Here is an 18,334-nt window from a genome sequence, read left to right as displayed (position 1 = left end):
CATAACCAAAAAAAAAAAAAAGAGACAGAATATGGCTGATGGTTCGTGGAAATTTGAAAAAGCAAATCTATAAAAACTTAAAACATATAAGCAAATAATATAAAAAATAGAAATAAAAATAATAATATAAATTGAAAAAAATAAAAAAATTAAAATTGAGTGAGGCATGTGGGATATTTTTTGTTGTTCTTTAGTTGTATTAATTATTCAATAAAAAATTATTGAAGGGATCGGAGAATATACTAAAAATTTTATATAGTATAAAAAATTTTTAAAAATTTAGAAGGCCAATTACGAGGCTCTACCCCTGGCTTTCACTCTTACTATTGAGAGCTGCAGCACTTAAAAGTATTTTTTTCAAAAAGAAGGATCTTACAAGATTTTAGAAGGTAGGGTTTTTGAACATTATTTAAGTGGCCTTTTTCAAAGGTTTTTGGAAGAGGTAGCAAGCAATTCCTCTGGAGAAAAAATGCCAAAAACAAATTAAGAAAGCAAAAGAATTTGAGAGAATCAAGATCACAAGGTTTCAATTATTAGTTTTCTCTCTACTTTTATGTTTTTCTTTTTTTTTTTTACTTGGATTTAAAGACTAATTTTCTTTGGATAAAGTTTTTATTAGATATTATGAACTAAACTATTTTTCTAAGATTCTAGTTGATTTCAACATGTAATGTGAATATAAGTTTCTCTGTTATTTATTATGAATGGGTCTAGTTTTTTTTATTCAAATATGTTTTTAATGCTTTTGATTGTTTGACAAATAATTAACTGATTTGTGAATCTAATTGAAACTCGGTAGATAGATTTTACATTAGATTAAGATTTGAATAGTGTATGTTTCATTTAGGTAATCTGATTCGCTATTCGGGTAGACATATACCAATTACCATGCATAGCCAAATTAGAATACTAGCTTAATGGACCTTATTTTATTGATTCTTACAGATATATAATGACCTAATTAAGTTAAGTATTTGTGCAAGTATCTCGGATTTGGATTATAGGTTAATAAAACCACCCATGAATGTAAATAATAAGAGAAGCTGATATCTGATGAATTGTGAATAAACCCATAATCTTAGATTTTAATCTGTTGCCTTTTTCTAGTGAATTTTTAATTTTTGTTAATTTGTTTAGTTTTGATTGAATTTAGTTTTAATTAATTGTATACAAAATCGAATTACTTGAATAAGATTAATTTATCATAATTTTAATATTTAGTAAAGATTTAAGAACAAATCTTTATGGGATATGATTCTGGACTTACTATCTATATTATTTATTCGATACGTATATTTATGTGTACAAAATGGATAATAAGCAGCAGCATCTAGTTCTTAGTTGAGGGAACAAATGTTGGTTCTGAATTCTAAGGAGCTCTCCAAAAGATGTAGCACGAATACCAGCGCCTGCCTTGAATCACACCTCCTCTTCCCTAATTTTCACGCATGTTGAATTAGATTAGCGGTGAAGGATTTCACTTTTTGGTTTCAAAATATGTGCCGTTGAGCGGCAGATTCCACTCATTCACCAACTTGCTTTATGGAGTTTACGTCATTTTATTGAACGGTAATGTAGACTAAGGAATATATAGCTGTCAAAGGAAAGGGAATAAGAATTGGTCCCTTCTTGGGTTCCATCAGCCTTTTTCATTTTTTTTTTTTGTTTTCTTTATGTTCCCTCCTTGTTCATACCTTGAAGAATGCTGTGAGTCATGCTAAGCTAACAATAAGAGAAGACCTCATAGAAACGATGTGCATAGTAGAGTAAGCCAGCAAGGAATTAAGTCAACTTAGCTTTAATCAAATCCGCATGTGAATTTGACTTAATTCATTTCCTTTTTCCTGTTAGGAAGCTATAAATACGTGTCTTAGCAAGTCTTCTTAGCAAATCACGTTTCTGCTGGGAAAGATCAACATAGAGTTGCCTGACAATGGAAAACCATATTAAGGAAAGCAGGTATTGACCTCTGATTCACTGTTTTCGTTCTTATTGAAGAACCCTTTTTTCACGTGGCTACTGTAGTATATTTGCACTATGAACAAAGTAGATGGACTTAACTAGTAGAAACGCTTAGATGTTCCCTTGCTTCCTTACTTTTATATGTAGCAAGAAGAAACTAGTTAGAATCTCATATTATCAGTGGGAATTAGATTCTTTCACATTTTGTGTTTTGACAACTAGAATCTTGGTAGATCAAACTTTAAGCAAATAGCTAAACCAGGTAGAATTCAGGAAATGCACTGAAAATGTATTCTGGACAAAGTAATGTCCCAAAGATTACAATAAAATATCATAACAAGGGAGGACATGTTTTAATTATCATTCATTACAATCCTGTTGCATAGCTTATGGTGCTGCTCAATAGCATTTTTCTACACTTTAGTTGAGTGGATAGTATGTTTCTTTGTTAATATATGCAGCAAAAATAATGGAACCGTTTTTCTCTGCTATTTTTTAAGAAAGCAAAACTGGTTCCAGAGGCAGTTTTCAGGTCGAAACAGTCAAAGTAATCATCCCAAAGAAGGTGCACATGAAGCTGCAGTTGCAGCAGCTGCATTTGCGATTCAGTCACTTCAAGAAGCGAAAGCCACCAAGCTCAAGAGTGAGAGCAGAAAAGACAGCGGCAGAAATGCCATGCTTCATTCTAATGGAACGACCAGCCAACTCCCATACAAGAAAACCAAAATTGCAGGTAACTTTTCCAACGATTGATATGATTTTCTGATGATTTTTCTTTTCAAGAAACTAATGAAGAGTATGTACTAGTTGACAATTCCAAGAAAAAGCCAATGAAACAAAAAACTAAGCAATTCGAAGGAGTTTATTCAGCTGCCAAGCCAAGCTCTAAATCTGCTGTAATACCAATAGCACCAGGAGAAAATGCTGAATGGTAAGTATTTATTTTTCAGGCATATCTTCTTCTGTTTTTCTTCTTTTTGAGAGTTTCCAAATCATACCAATTAGCAGCTGGTATATTTATTACGCAGGCTCTCCAAAATGATGCAAAACACATTTTTTTTATGCTCCAACATGCCCAAAATCCTTTTTAACATATAAAAGCTGGAACTAGTTTTTGACTCTTTTCCTAACCTTCATGATCTCAGGTATGACAAGCTGAAATCAGTTGTTGCTTGCGGAAGTGACAAGATGCTGAAAGCCAAGGATTAAACAAAAAGAAGAATGGTTTTGATTTAATTTTTGTTGTTAATATTATATATATTTCGTGAATGCCTATGCTACAACACTACCACTATTGATTGTTGACACTGCAGAACAAACTGGAGATGCAAAGGGCAACTATTGTGCAACATTACTAAAAACAGGATAGGAAGATTTCATCTGGTTGCTGGCAGGGCAAGAAAATCTGAAGTTATAGAGAAGATCGAAAGATTAGATAATGAAATAAATATGTATTGGAATATATATATATATGTATGTATATGTAATTTGGTTTGGTCATATGTAGCATCAAAGCAAAGGCATTAGCAATAATTATGACGCTATGTGTCCCTTTTCTTCTTGAATCTTTAAATGATATTTTGCTTCAGGCTGGATACAGGATTTTTTACTGAACAAGTCTTTACTTCCTACCACACAATGAAGGCTGCTGGCTACTGGTGAAAAAGATAATATTTGAAACATTGGTATTCATTATAATTTTCTTTTCAATTTTTGAATTTAATAGAATGAATGACTCAGTTTTTGATCTTGGGAAAAGGAAAATTTGATTTGATTTTGAATTTCTCAAAGGAAGCTATGGATTTCCTTGTTTTAAATGAAATGGTATTATTATCTGACCATACCATTGTCAATGCTTCTGGCAGAGTTGTTATGTGAGTGACACAGAACTGTCTTCGATTAGTACTATATCAGTCTTTCACATTACAGCGGTTTGTACCTTGATTCCAGTCCAACCTGATAATAACAATGCATTCAATAGATAAGTCCCGTTGGTTCTAGTAAGAAGGCCTGTGAGGCTATGACTTTTCAGACTGTACTGTCATCTTGTTTAAGTTTAATTATTGTTGTGGAGATCAATCATAACACTTATGAAAAAGACATTACGTTTATTTCCCATCTGCACATATAAGAACAGAGCTGATACCTTTCCGAAGTTGCAGTTATATCTCTGTGAATAGGGGAAAGAGAGAAACAAAGTCTACAATTGAAGTTTGGCAGCTCAGTGTAAGAAAAGGACAAAAAAAAAAGTGCAACAAATGGCATTGCACATCTTTCATCAGAATTGCAGAGTAACTAATTGATACTACTGCCATTCTCTAACAGAAGCGACCAGACATAAAATGCTTTAGCAGCCAAAGGCGACCTGTGAAATGATATCATTAACCAATTTTATGGTCTCAGCTTGGAACTTTGGGGCAAAAATGATGTTGTGTACATTCACATCAGAATGAAAGCAGAAGGCAACGCCGACAGACTTTAGTAGAGAAAGCCTCGTGTTGTGTCCTTGATTACCATATACTTTGCTGGTTCCTAATTCAACTGCTTGTACAATTAATTCCACATTTTATGTCAAATGATTTCAGTGACGGTCTACCTCACCTCTGGCATTCCTTTTCTAGCATTAAATTCTTTATGTTCTCTCTCTCAAACCCACATCACAAGCTGCCTCCTCTCTGTCCCACCTTTCTTTTCTTCCCCTTAAATTCTAAAAAGCAAGTTTACAGTTTAATCATGGCTGAAGTCCCAGAAAAAGTACATATTTGAGCAAATTCAAGGTGGCGCTTCCAGCTGAAATACCTCCCTTTCGTCCTTATAGCAGTTCATTTACAGGAATATTTATCCGATGATCAAACAACAAACAGAAAGAGAATTTTATAGTTTTGTATTCATCAATGTTTCGATCTATAAATTAAGTGACCTATGTAGATGAGGTGTCATTGGAGCATGTTTACTTAGGGCAATGCCAACATCCATTTCAACGAAAATCCTACAACATGAGTTGCTGACAAATGCTGCTCCTGATCTAATCAATATGAAACTTTTGTGCATGTGGTTTGCATCTCCAAATCAAGATAAAAATACTAAATTCTGTTTACACTGCGGCAATGGCTTTGTCTAAATGACATCTTCCCATTTAGAAACTACACAAATGTATTGAGTTTGTCCCTAAGAATAAAAAAAAACTTGGTGAAAAACAAAGGGGAGCGTTGAGATTCCTTGTCATATCTAATGCAGGAAAATGATTGCTGATGACACGTGGTGGCCATCAAGGACGACAGCTGATGGCTGTATTCACGTGTCATTGCTTCCTACAATCCAATGTCTGGTTGAGATCTAAGCAAACACTGGAAGGTTGGTGAGTTTGGTTTCATGGGTGTTTTGAGAGTACAATGTCACATCTAAATGATTGGCAGCTCTGGTCCATTCAGGGGCATTTTAGTCTGTTTCCACTCCAAGGTAGATTGTGTGTCGATACTCTGATATCTAGCAAAACTGCTAGCTGTCAAGGATGTATGTGCTGCTACATATATATTGACAAACTTGAACATATTTTCCCTCATTCTAATAATGGTGATTCATATATTTACAAACTTTTATTTGGCTAATTGTTACATGTGATGAAAGGGGCAAAACCCAATTCAGATTGTGATGATTTGGTTAAGGTTATGCACAGAGAAAAAGGAATATGCCAGTGGCAAGATTGACAAGGATTGTGTAGGGGTTGAAAGAAAATGTTGCCGTCAACCAGCCAAGGACATTTAATTTATTGAGAGGATAAAATTTTTTGACTTGCTTGCTTCCCCGAAAGACCTTTGACAATGAGTGGAAAGTTGTGTGAACCAGTATTTAATTTTTGTAATGAATATAGTGACATTGACACCAGTGACAATTTTCCAAGAGGATCCCGACAATATGCTCACAAAGTCCCTACATTAGGACACTCTTAAGGCCACTTGTTAAATATATGACTGGTTTGTAATTTTCATGAACTCAGATCACACACACACATATATATATATATATTATTTTTTAGTATGGTCCCAAGAAAATAAGAAACTAGGAGAAGGATTGATTTAAGCTCTTATTCTACTTCCCATTTCCTCAAGAAAATAAAACAAACTCAAGAAAAGATTTTCTTTGAAAATATATTCTTTGGATTCTCTTGTTTACAAATCAAATGGAAAATATCAATTTCAATAAGAAAAAAGGTCATCCCTAGCATTGTAGTCCTAGCACGATGCCATTATCAAATTGGTTGAAAAATCAATTCATTGTGAAAAAAAACTTCACCAATAATTTGTTAGGAATTCCAATTTCAGTCATTAATTGCGTAATATTTATCAATTTTAATCAATAATTATCGTCTTAAACAAAAAATATTAACTATTTTTAACAGGAATGATGAATTTTGAAATGAGAAGAGTGGCAAACATGGAACATATCGTCATAGTTGTATGGATTCCCGAGATAAAATGAGAAGAGTGGCAAAGCATATCCGATTCTCTCTCTCTTTCATACATTTTTTGGCTACCACATGTTGTGTGTCAAATCTCCATCTAATCAATTGACATCCAAGAAAAGCGGCCAGAGGTCAAGGAAATAAGAGAGAATCCAGACTCAAACTCAAGCTGCTCTTCATTACACAGAAAGTCTAGAGACTAAAGAGAAGTAAGAATCATCATCATCATGAATCAGTGTGTAGTACCAAATTGGAATCTAAAGCACAAAAGACAGGAACAAGTCGAAGAAGAAGAAGGCAACAGATCTTCTCACGTGCTCAACTCCAGTAATACTCACCTCGTCCCCATGTATGAACTATCATCCTAGCTAGCAACTCTCTCCTCCTCTCTGTTGCCCTTCGTGTTTATTTTCTTCCTTGCTTCTTTCTATGTTCATCTGATAGTACATTTTTTTTCCACTTTTTCATTTCTGTTCATGGAGTTAACTTTAGTTTGGGAGGAATCCCACTTGGTATTCTAAGCCTCACCTGCTGTGTGATTCTCCTTCAACTTTAGTTTATTCCAAAGACTTTTCTTTTCCTTGTTTGAAGTATATCTCAACCAAAAGAAAACAAAGCACAGCTTAAGAGCTATCCTCCATTTGCCCTATAGCCTTTGTGTCAGCTTTATTTTCTTCACTATCTTTTCATTCTCTTTCCAGGTTGAAACACAACTTGTCTTCAGCTACTTTTCAGTATCTTGCTTTTGCACATGTTTTCAACTATGAAACTCCCTCCTTCAAACAGACCCCTTTTTCCTTTTGCCCTGCTTCTCTTTTTCAATGGATTACTTCTTCAAGGAGTTCTTCTCCTTTTTATGCATTATAAGAGCCACATAGCTTTGTTCAAGCTCGTTTTCTTTCTTCAGCAGACTCACCCGTTTTTTTTCTTAATTTGTCCCTATGACATTTATTGACCTCTATCAACCATATTTAGTTTTTTCTCAGTCACTTTGATGGGTTGATTTTGGTGAAAAAAACCGCTAGTTTGTTCAGTTCCCACCTACTCTAATTTCCAATCAGTATTTCATTAATGCTACCAAGAACTATGTAAACAACTTGTAGTTATTTTTCTTATAAGATTTATGTTACAAAAATGGATAATCAGAGGGTTATTCTTTTCTTGCTTTTGTTTCTGAGTTCACTTCCTTAATCATGGAAATGCCTTGTTTCAACCAATTTTTGTACTTGAAATTCAGGTCTAACTATGAAGTTGCGGAGCTAACATGGGAAAATGGCCAGCTAGCCATGCATGGCCTCAGTGGGCTCCTTCCTACTGCGCCCCCGACAAAGCCAACGTGGGGTAGATCCAATGACACCCTAGAGTCCATAGTCCATCAAGCTACCTGCAACAAACAAAAACAAAATTTCAACTTACTTCAGCACGACCAGACCCGGTCAAACAGAAGTTCCATTGCTGCAGCATCCATGGGAAACTGGGCTGAGAGCTCTTCTCGATTGCCAGTGGCAGCAGCAGCTGCACTGTTAAAGAAACGGGCACGGTCGGATTCTGATCAAAGCGGGAAAAATCAAAGTGGCGGTATTCAAGAAGATAGAGCAGACCGCAGTGCATGTGCGAGTGCTAGTGCTGCATTTTGCAGGGACAACGATACAACTATGATGACTTGGGCTTCACATGAATCTCCTCAGAGCATGAAGACCAAAACCGCCGATGAGGACTCTTCTTACCATGATGGATCCGTAAAATACTAGGCATCTTATGGGATAATAAATTTTTCATTAAAAATTTTGATTTATAAAGTAATCTAATATATCCACCCCATATATCGTTTGAGTTAAAGTTATGATTCTTCCCCCACCTGCCAACATAAAAAAGAATGTTGACATGTTACAATTCCTTCTACCTAAAAATTGCTCTTGAGACAATTTTGCACAACTTGTAGGAAAACCGAGATGAAGATATGGAGACCAGAGGTGAAACAGGTCGCTCCCACTCTACAAGACGAAGTAGAGCCGCAGCTACCCATAATCTCTCTGAAAGGGTAAAACAATGCAGTCCCCTGGCCAGAATTACTAGTAAAAAGTCCTGATATTTTTTTTTTTTTCATTTTGCTCGATTATAACAATTGCAATAGGTAACGTTTTAGTTAATTTTGGCAGAGACGAAGAGATAGAATTAATCAAAAGATGAGGACTCTTCAGAAGCTGGTGCCAAATGCAAGCAAGGTAAGATATATAGTCATTTTTATCATTTTCCGTATTGAACTTCTTATACTTTCATTTACTCTAAATATGAGTCTGAGCATTTGGTTTAACATTATAGACAGATAAAGCTTCAATGCTTGATGAAGTGATTGAATACTTAAAGCAACTCCAAGCACAAGTCCAGATGATGAGTATGAGAAGCATGCCTCCGATGATGATGCCTCTAGGAATGCAGCAACATCTTCAAATGTCTCTTTTAGCTCGGATGGGCATCGGAATGCTGGACATCAACTCCATGGCTCGCTTTCCTTCCCAATCTCTTCCTCCTCTTATGCATCCTTCACCAGTCACTGCTCCTACTCCCGCATTTCTTCCCCCCTTTGTGGCACCGCCTATGATTCCAACACGCGGGCCAGCTCAAGCAAATTCAGATGCTATCTCTAATGCCTCAGTTCCTTTGCCTGATCCTTATTGCGCTTTCCTAGCTCAAGTATGTCAAATTTACATTAATGATCGATTTGAAGCAATTCAAGCCACTACACTGAAAACAATTCAAAAATGGTTTCTACCTCACCAAAACCGACACCATTCCATAATTTCTACATTAAGTTTAATTTCCTAATCACAACAAGCAATATGATCATTTTTAATTTGCAAACTTAAATTATTACTTTCAAAGTAAACCAAATAATGCTATATATGTTCGTCAATCTTGCTATTATTTTTTGTGGTACTTACACATTTAGATAAAAGAGAGCTTTTTATTTTGATTTTTTCCCTGCAGTCCGTGAATATGGACCTTTACAGCAAGATGGCAGCACTCTACAGGCCACAAATTAATCAAACCACACAGACAGCAAGCAGTCCATCTCGGTCAAACAACGTACAAGAGGATTAAGATGAAAAATAGTAAGCAATAAAAATCAGAAACAGGGAAAATCTTTGAAGTCCAAAAGCCATAGCCTATTTGTGTCTTCGATCGGTTTATGTTATTTTGTCACATAGCAAAAACAATCTTGTATACTAGGACTTAGATTAGTTTAAGTCTGGCATATTTTTTTCCTTTATATATGTATTTGACTGGCCATTGAGGTCGGCTGTTTTCCCCTGTTGCTGGTTTGGAGTTTTTAACTAAACCCTAGCCTCCTTTGATGCTTTCCTTAGTCTACGACAACGCAAGAAGCGGAAGACTTTAGGAAACCAGAATAGAGTGAGTGTTCCCATTTGCAACTTGGAAAGCATGTTTTCCCTATTTTTTACAGTTTCCAGAATGTAACAGTACAATTCCTAGTAATCAACATGGATGTATATTTATTGCAAAATGAGGCCTAATATGTAACGCATGAAACAACAAGGACTACTGATGAACTAATGAAATCACTGTTAGCTAGAAATAATTTCTTGCATATGATACCCCTGAATGATGAAGAAAGTAATATAAATTATAGGGCATTACTCAATACATTGGTTCAAAATGAGTTGTAAAAAATTGAGAGGAGTTGCCAAGGGGGTTAAAAATGAGTTGAAAAAAAATTGAGAGGAGGTTTTTGTAGAGTAAGGTGGATGAGAAACAAAAAATCCATTACATGGGGTGGGACAAAGTGTGTAGATACAAGGAGGATGGGGGTTTGGGGATCATTGATTTGGAAATGAAAAATAGAGCATTACTCAACAAATGGGTCTAGAGGTACGGGCATGAAAAAAATTGTCTATGGAGAAGGGTTATTGTAGAGAAAGTAGGAGGTGATCCCACCAAGCTCCTCGCCAAAATAAACACTAATAGGAAGGTATACTCGGTTTGGAAAAATATCATAAAGTCTCTTTTGCCTACTAATGAGCATTTTTTGCAAGTTGATCCTAATTTTCATTTGGCTATAGGAGATGGCAGCAGTGTTCGATTTTGGACAGATTGGTGGATTGAGGAAGGCATTCTTAGAGTGCTCTTCCTTGAGATTTTTGCTCTTGTGTTGAACAAAGATGGCCGCATTAATGAGTATGGGCAGTGGTGGAGGATAAATGAGTCTGAAACATTGAATTGAAGAGAATGCCATTCGAGTGGGAAGAGGACCAATGGAGCCACCTAAAGTCCACTATTGAACAATACCACTTGAATAGGGAGAAGAAAGACACTTTGATTCGAAGGAAATTCGCTTCAGGTTAGTATTCCGTTAAATTTTTTTACAAAGAAGCTTTTAATGTTGAAAATAGCCAAGGGAGTGTATGGAGAAAGATCTAGTCCAACATCACTCCTTTCAAAATTGAGGTCTTTTGTTGGCAACTTTTCCATGAAAAGGTAACTGTTAAGCAAGAGTTGGTTAGGAAAGGATTGACAACAAATGAGGCAACTATTTGCTTATTATGTCTCAAGGATCAAGAGACAATCAATCATTTATATATCCACTTGTCCGAAGTCTGAAGACATGAAAAATCTAGTCAAGATGGAAAAGTGGATGGGGATTCGAATGAGCTATCCTTAACAACATTGCTAATTTCTTCAGTCTGTGGAACACATATCGACAATTAAGAGGGGAGAAATCAAAGTGTAGAAATGGTTTTTTATGCCATTGCTTGGTCAATGTGGCTTCATAGGAACGAGATGGTTTGGAAAAGAAACATATGGGATGGGAACCAAGTCTATGAGCTAAGAAAATTAAGAGTGGCCACATAGGCTAAGGCGAAATGGCCTCATGATTAAGGTCTAGTGCTAGACACTTGTTGAGACCCGGTCATGTGCAAAATTTTGGTGAAGGCTCAAGAAAAGAGAAATGTTGATGAATGAAGTCCACCAAAGCAAAGGCAAATGAAATTTAATGTTGACGAGGCAACTTAAGTTTGCCTCGGGGAAGCTGGAACTGAAAGAGTAATGAAGGATGAAAATGGAAAGGTCAAAATCACCTTCTCGAAATCCATTAGGGTTGGAAATGCAAGTTTAGCAAAAATCAAGCCATTAGGGAAACCTTTCTAATTTTTCTTGCTTCTAAATGGGCTCATTCTCATGTTCTTGTTATTGAATCTGACTCAAAAAGTGTTATGAAATGGGTCAAAGAACCTATTATGGCTTCGTGGAGGATGCGAAAATGGATTTTGCACATTGAACAGTTGAAGAAAAATGCTAGGGAATGGGAGATCAACCATATCTTAGAAGAGAAAAATCGATTCACTGATAGGCTTGCAAAAGAAGGGGTTCAACAACAAAAAGAGCTTTTTCAAGTTTGTGAGTAAAATGAGCGTTGGTGAAATGAAATGCTTAAAGTCTAGGTTCATGGTCGTGTTTTTAATGTCCCTTCATCATGGTTTAGTTTTGAACCTTTCACTTTGTATGAACTGTGCAGACCTTGAATAGGTATACCTCATGATGGATTGTTTTTGTGTATAAATGGATCTTTTCATTGAGAACTAATGTGGGAGGAAAGTTTGTTGATATTTAAGGCTGTTATAATGTCTTTGTGCTTTTTTTCTATGATCTTAATCCGGTTTTGCATAAAGAGGATATAAGGGAATGATTCTTGGGTTCTTAGGTTGTTTAATAGTTTGTTCTATAAGTGAATGTATGAGGACTATGATTTTAAGATGATAGCACTATAGCTTCTTAAAATCATGTTCCTTTTTTTTATGTACCTAACAGGGAAACATTATTCCTTGTTTCTATCAATGAATCCTTCAATTTTCAAAAAAAATATATAAATTTTAGGAATTGAAGCATGCTCAATTGCAATTAAGAGGTGTTGGAGGGGTTCTTGTAATAGAGAGAGGAAGTGTTGCAAATAAGAAAAAAGACATAATGGAAACAACAGAGAGGAGGATTGAAGTAGTCCTTGGAGTAGTGTTTTGGCAGTGGAAGAGAATAGTTAAGTAGTAGAGTAATGTTGAGAATAGATAAAGAATTAGCTAGGAAGATGAGAATTAGAGAAAGAAACTTTATACATAAAATATGTTGTGCCAGTTCTCAAAATCTTGTCCTCTAAAATGAACTGTGAAGGCTCTATATATTGAGTTAGAAGAAATAGTAATTCAAAAATAGACTTTAATGCAGATAATGAGTAACATTGTTGAGAAGAACTTTAATGCACAAAATGGGTAATTGTTATTGAAACCCATTATGTAGATATTAATGTAATGGTTTTATTGCATATAATGAGTAATAATTAGATACCTATTATGTAATCATTAAAGCAATGGGTCCATTAATAATGTAATAAAACTTATTCTTAAGTAAAAGGTAAAGAGAAAATATACACATGAAAACATATAAGAGAACAAGATAAAAGGAAAAAAGGTGAGATGGAGAAACACTTATGCTTTAGGAAAACTTAAGAGGAAAACCTCTTAATTACCTCTATATTATGCTACCAAACTAAACTTTTCAAAACATCCGAAGGTGAACGTAACCCGGTGAAACTTACCATTTGTTTTGGATTACTTACATAACTATATATTCATGTGAAGCATTTGTTCACATTATTCTTTGTATAGCATTACACTTGCTATAAAACAATTCTTAAAGAAATAATAATTGAGTATCTAAAATCAAAATCATCTATCTACAAAAGGCTTGATAGTTAAAACTTTTGTTGCAAACTAAACCATAATATATTTAACGAGTTAGGCTTCCTTGGCTTAAATAGCTTAAGAATGATCATCCTTTCATAGAAACGCAACACAATCACCAATGTTTTGCTTCTTTTCTTTACTTTAGTTTCTTTGACCTTTTTCTTTTCTTCCTTGTTATGAGTAAAAGGTAATAACTTAGGTTATTTGAGCTATTTAGGCTACATTTTACAATCCACTTATTCCACTTATAAGAGCTACAAAAACATACTATTTACTAATGCAATATAATTTTACATTTTTCAATCTTTTTTAGGTTTTTCCCCCAATCCCATTGTTAAGAAGATAAGCTTAAAGTAAAGTAACCTAGAAGGTGGTGAATTGGTAATGAATTAAAATTTTCCCGTTTTAAAAGAACTTTGGAAAATGTAGTAGAAATTAAGCAAAAAAATGGAGTATGAATCAAATAAACAACGTGCAAAAAAGTAAAGAGTACTCAATTGGATTTTTATAAAGATTTGGCCTTCCAATGCCTATGTCCCCTCCCTTGATAATATAAGGAGTTTGAATTCACTATCAACTTGCCTTTTCAATAAGATCAGGCATAACTTTTTCAACTTGCCTTTTAACAAGATCAAGTGAAACCTTCACAACATCCTTTTTTCACAAGATCAGGCATAACCTCAACCAAGACATTACCTTTTTTAGGTTCAAGCACAGCCTTTACACAAGAAATAGCCTTTGAATGGATCAGGCAAAACGCTTCTACCTTTTTCTTGGAGGTTTAATCAATACAATAGTGGATTTTGAAGAATCTCTAGCTTAAAACCTCTAACAAGCCTAATAAGGAAATTTAGGATAAAAAAAATATTTTCTCAAAAGATAAGAACGATTAAGGAAGGTTTAAGCTCAAGCGGTATCATCTAAAGGATAAAAATGTGATATTTAGGTTCTACTCTTACTCAAATATATGATTTTTTTGCTCATAGTTCGTTTGATTGTTTTTCCCCTTTTTTCTTTTCAAAGATGTCAAAATTATTCAAGTCCTCTCCTTTAACGTTCTCAAAGTAGATATTTATAAGCCTTGTGATTTCTTTCTTGTTGGAGTCAAATTTCAATCAACTTTCACATGTTCCAACTAACTTGCACATTTTTATTGCACATGGAGAATCGATTCTTTGATTATGAGTTGTCGGTTCTACATAAAGTCTAAAATGTTCTATCTTTAGAGAATCGATTCTTTTATTTTGATATGTTAGTTCTTCTACAATTGGGTTCAAAGGTGTCAGTTCTTTTGGAGAATAGATTCTTCTACCTTAAGGTGTCGATTCTTCACTGTGGTATGGCACTGAAATTTGAATTTGAGCTTATTTGTGTGCTCCAATCTTTTCCAATTGTACAATCTCTTTCTTGGTCATCAAGTTTCTAATCTTTTCTTTTGGTGTTTCAAGAACCGATATCTTCTCCATGTAGAATCAATTTTTTATCTTTAGACTTGTGCTCTTTGGATTGTCTTTCACCCAGAACCGACTTCTGCTTATTGGAGAATCATTTCTTTCTTCTTCATATTTTTTCCTTCTAGATTATATTCTCCTAGAATCGATTCTTACTTTATAAGGTGTCCATTCTTCTAAATTCTTGAAGCTTTTGTCTCCCAAAAACCAATTTTTTCTTTTCTCAGAATCGATTTTTCACTGTTTCCAATTTTCAAATTTGATTCTTCTTATGATAAAGAAATAAATTTTTCTTTCTTCTCATTTAAAAGTCAAGTATTTTCTTTTAAGAATTCGATTCTTAGACTTGCACTTTGAGTTTGAAATCTTTGAAAGCTAATTTCTTTGCATATAAACTTTCAAAATTTCTTAACCATGTTTAAGAGCATATCATTCATTTTCAAAGCATGTTCAATCAATCTTAGCATTTCAATATTTCCTTCTTTTTGAGCTTAGCTTTAAAACATTTATAAGGATTTTCTTTATATTCAAAAACATCTTTCATTCCTTTCCAAAGCATATTAAGGTAAATCAATTTTGTTATTTCAAAATAAAAATAAAGCTAACAATCTTTCCCTTTTTGATATGAAAAAATTAAGAGCTAAATTTGTTCTTTGAAGAACTCCCCTTGAAATTATGCTAAATATTTCAAAACTAGGATAAAATGATTAGAAACATTTTTTTTTAAAAGTAAAACTCCCCTTAAATCTGTGCTCTTTTCAAAAGGATTTATAATTGAGTTTGAAAGCATTTTGAAAAATCTATCCATGAGATTTAGAGAAGTTAAGTTTGACAAATTTACTCACAATATTCTCCTTTTTTTTTGCTATATAAAAAAAACAAAAAATTAGAGCATAAGAATATAAAACTAATAGAGACAATACGCCATCAGTAGCAAGAATTTAATTAACAACATCCACGACAATTCCTTGCATATAGTCAAAAATACCAATCAACATTAGAAAGCTAAACCATTTACTATTCTCATGTGCTATAGATATCATGATAACTAAACTATTCAGATCAACTTTAACAAAAAATATGATGGATGTATGTATACAAATGACAATGTAGAAGTCATCCAATAAAATTGAAAGTTCAGATGTTCTAAAAATCACAATAAATGTCTTCCATATTTATAAAAATTTAATATCTATCTTTAATGGATTGACTTGAGGATCAACTATTTAGGACACTCAATTTAGATCGCTACTTCATCAAATTTCACATCTCTACTTATGAAGATTAATTTTTCCAATTTTGATACTGAACAACATGTAATGCTTTGAATCATTATTAAACCCTAAGTAAATTACAACGTTCAGCTTTTGATCCATCTTGCCTCCTTTTACTTATGGAATTTATATAAAACACGCACATCCAAACACTCTTAAATGACACACAATAGGCTTATCACTGTGCCAAACTTCATGTGAGATTTTATTTTCCAAAGCTCATGTGGACACAATGTTCAACAAATTGGTAGCAATGTTTACTATTTCAACCAAAAACCTTTTTGACAGATCTTTCTTGAACAATAAACACTTAGACATCCCCATTAAGGTCCTATTTTCCTTCCACGTACTCCATTTTGTTATGGGGAGTAAGGGACTATCAATTGATGCTTGATTCCAGCATGAGCTAAGTAATTTTTGACCTTAAAAGATGTAAACTCAATTCTGTTATTAGTTATTAACATCTTGATAAACTTTCATGTTCATTTTTCCATTATAGCTTTAAATTTAAGAAAACAAGGAAACATTTCAAATTTGTACTCGAAAAAATACATTTAACACATCTTAGAGAAATCATCAATGAAAATAAAAAAGTATCTGTTTCCATTAAAAAAAGGAACACTCATAGGTCCACATACATTAGAATGAATGAGTTATAATCTATCATTGGCTCTCTAAGTACTATTATGAGGAAATGGTAGTTTGGATTGCTTGCCAAATCGACAAGTATCATAAATATGATCAATTTCCATGATGGTAGGTATGCTTTGAGATATATGCATAAGCTTAAAAAAGGCATAATTAAGATACACTAGTCTTTTATGCCATTTATCATATTCATCAGCTATACGAGGGAATGCAAGTAGGTTTATATTCTATGAATCAACAATGAAACATTTGTTTTTCATTTTAATGGTCATTAATCACTTCTTGAAGGCTTAAATATAGTGTTGTTAATGTAGGCCTTGCAAGGTAATCATTTATTTTATGCTTGTATGACACTACATTCATTATTCGTATTTCATGTATAAAACATTATGACTATATATATATATGTAATGTATAAGGTATTTCTTAATTTATGAGTTTATTTGTAAAGGGTTATAGAAAACTTATGTAGATCAAACTCTTGGAACATAATGACCTTGAAAAAAAATTATAAAGAGTTATAATTATGAGATTCTTATGCGTCAAAGTCTTATTCCTAAATATGTTTCTAATCATTATATTGTCAAGAATAAAAGTATTAATAATACTCAAAGATTGGTACATGCTAAATGTCATGAACTACGCTCTTTCGCTTAAGTGTACGATAATCTATGTGGCACTTGAATGGATACTTCCACACAAGCCAGCCAATAATTTATGTATATATGAACAAACATCAATAATAGCCACAAATCAATTTAAGGCAATGCAACATCAAAATCATAGGGCATAATGCATATTGTATACGTAACCACTGAAGCCACATAAAGAATATATTTTATTAATATCAAGATAAATACAAAAAGATCATGGCACTTCATCGTTGAGCCATAGAGGTAGCCTTAGATGGTTCACTATGGATATACCTTGACTACTGGGGCAACTTAATAATTCACTAACTGCTCACCCCCTTTAAAGAGTTTATAAAGTTTTACAAGTATTTCACCAAGAGCCATTACAATATGTGAGATGGAGACATTCTTTCTCTAAAGGATCTTCCCTCTAAATACTGAACAAGCATTTCTAACGATGTCAGCAAGTGCCATTACAATGTTTAAAAGAGAGACATCTCCCTTAAGGGTACAAAAAACTTAATCCCTTAGGTAGTTCTACCTTATCATAGCCTTATACAAAGTTAGCTCATGACATTCTCCCCTACTCAATTTGTGGACGTCTTCATTAACTGGCTAACTCAGAACTCTTTAATCTTTTGCTTGAATGAATGGAGATTAACTTTTTTCTTCCCAGGTGATTTCATTTAGCCCTAGATTTTCCCGTTTCACCAAAAATTCCTGTGTTGGTCGTCGATTGATTATCGTTGTCTTCTTTGCTAGAATCTCCTCTAGTAAACGTTGTGATGGTGGCTTGGTGGTGATGGTAGCTCTTATGGCTTAATTCCTGCTTGCATCTGTCAGATCTTTATGGAACAACTTAAGGTTTTTGCCGTGAAACACTAGATGCACCTTCATCCACTGAGGTGGATCAAACTTGTAGGAAGTCTTCCCCACCTTACTTGTAACTTGTACAGGGCCTTTATATCTTCGCATTACTCGTTTATATCTTTTTCTTAAAAATCTAAGTTGTTTGGGTTCCAGTTTCACTAGCATAAGGTCCCCTTCCTTGAAATGTTGCTCTTTTTTACTTTTGTCTACCCATTTCTTCGTGTGGCAAAAGACTTTCTTTAGATAAGCTTGAGCGATCTTAGTATTCTATCTCCACTCC

The 18,334-nt window shown here is 34.0% G+C and overlaps 2 protein-coding genes across 3 annotated transcripts; both read left to right on the top strand.

The window, feature by feature from the left end:
- Positions 1-1,641: 1,641 nt before the first annotated feature.
- Positions 1,642-3,557, top strand: LOC110418597 (uncharacterized). 2 transcript variants are annotated; one of them, XM_021431373.1, is made up of 6 exons: positions 1,642-1,766; positions 1,852-1,959; positions 2,463-2,695; positions 2,770-2,893; positions 3,108-3,186; positions 3,276-3,557. In XM_021431373.1, exons 2-5 carry the CDS (start codon positions 1,934-1,936, stop codon positions 3,169-3,171), a joined length of 447 nt encoding a protein of 148 aa, XP_021287048.1. In that variant the 5' UTR covers positions 1,642-1,766; positions 1,852-1,933; the 3' UTR covers positions 3,172-3,186; positions 3,276-3,557. The 2 variants fall into 2 exon arrangements, with proteins under 2 accessions (XP_021287048.1, XP_021287047.1); XM_021431372.1 differs by having other exon boundaries at positions 2,424-2,695.
- Positions 3,558-6,373: 2,816 nt separating this feature from the next.
- On the top strand, positions 6,374-9,950 carry PIF7 (phytochrome-interacting factor7). The gene is made up of 6 exons (XM_021430430.1): positions 6,374-6,773; positions 7,662-8,163; positions 8,367-8,465; positions 8,584-8,649; positions 8,747-9,118; positions 9,413-9,950. The coding sequence occupies exons 1-6, from the start codon at positions 6,652-6,654 to the stop codon at positions 9,524-9,526; spliced, it is 1,275 nt and encodes a 424-aa protein (XP_021286105.1). The 5' UTR covers positions 6,374-6,651; the 3' UTR covers positions 9,527-9,950.
- Positions 9,951-18,334: the final 8,384 nt, after the last annotated feature.

This window comes from Theobroma umbraticum, unplaced genomic scaffold, assembly GCF_002168275.2.
Source record: "Theobroma umbraticum cultivar Fairchild unplaced genomic scaffold, ASM216827v3 scaffold_50.0, whole genome shotgun sequence".
Classification (NCBI taxonomy): Eukaryota; Viridiplantae; Streptophyta; class Magnoliopsida; order Malvales; family Malvaceae; genus Theobroma; species Theobroma umbraticum.
The sequence above is the reverse complement of the archived record's forward strand: the minus strand, read 5'-3'. Positions and strand labels throughout refer to the sequence as shown.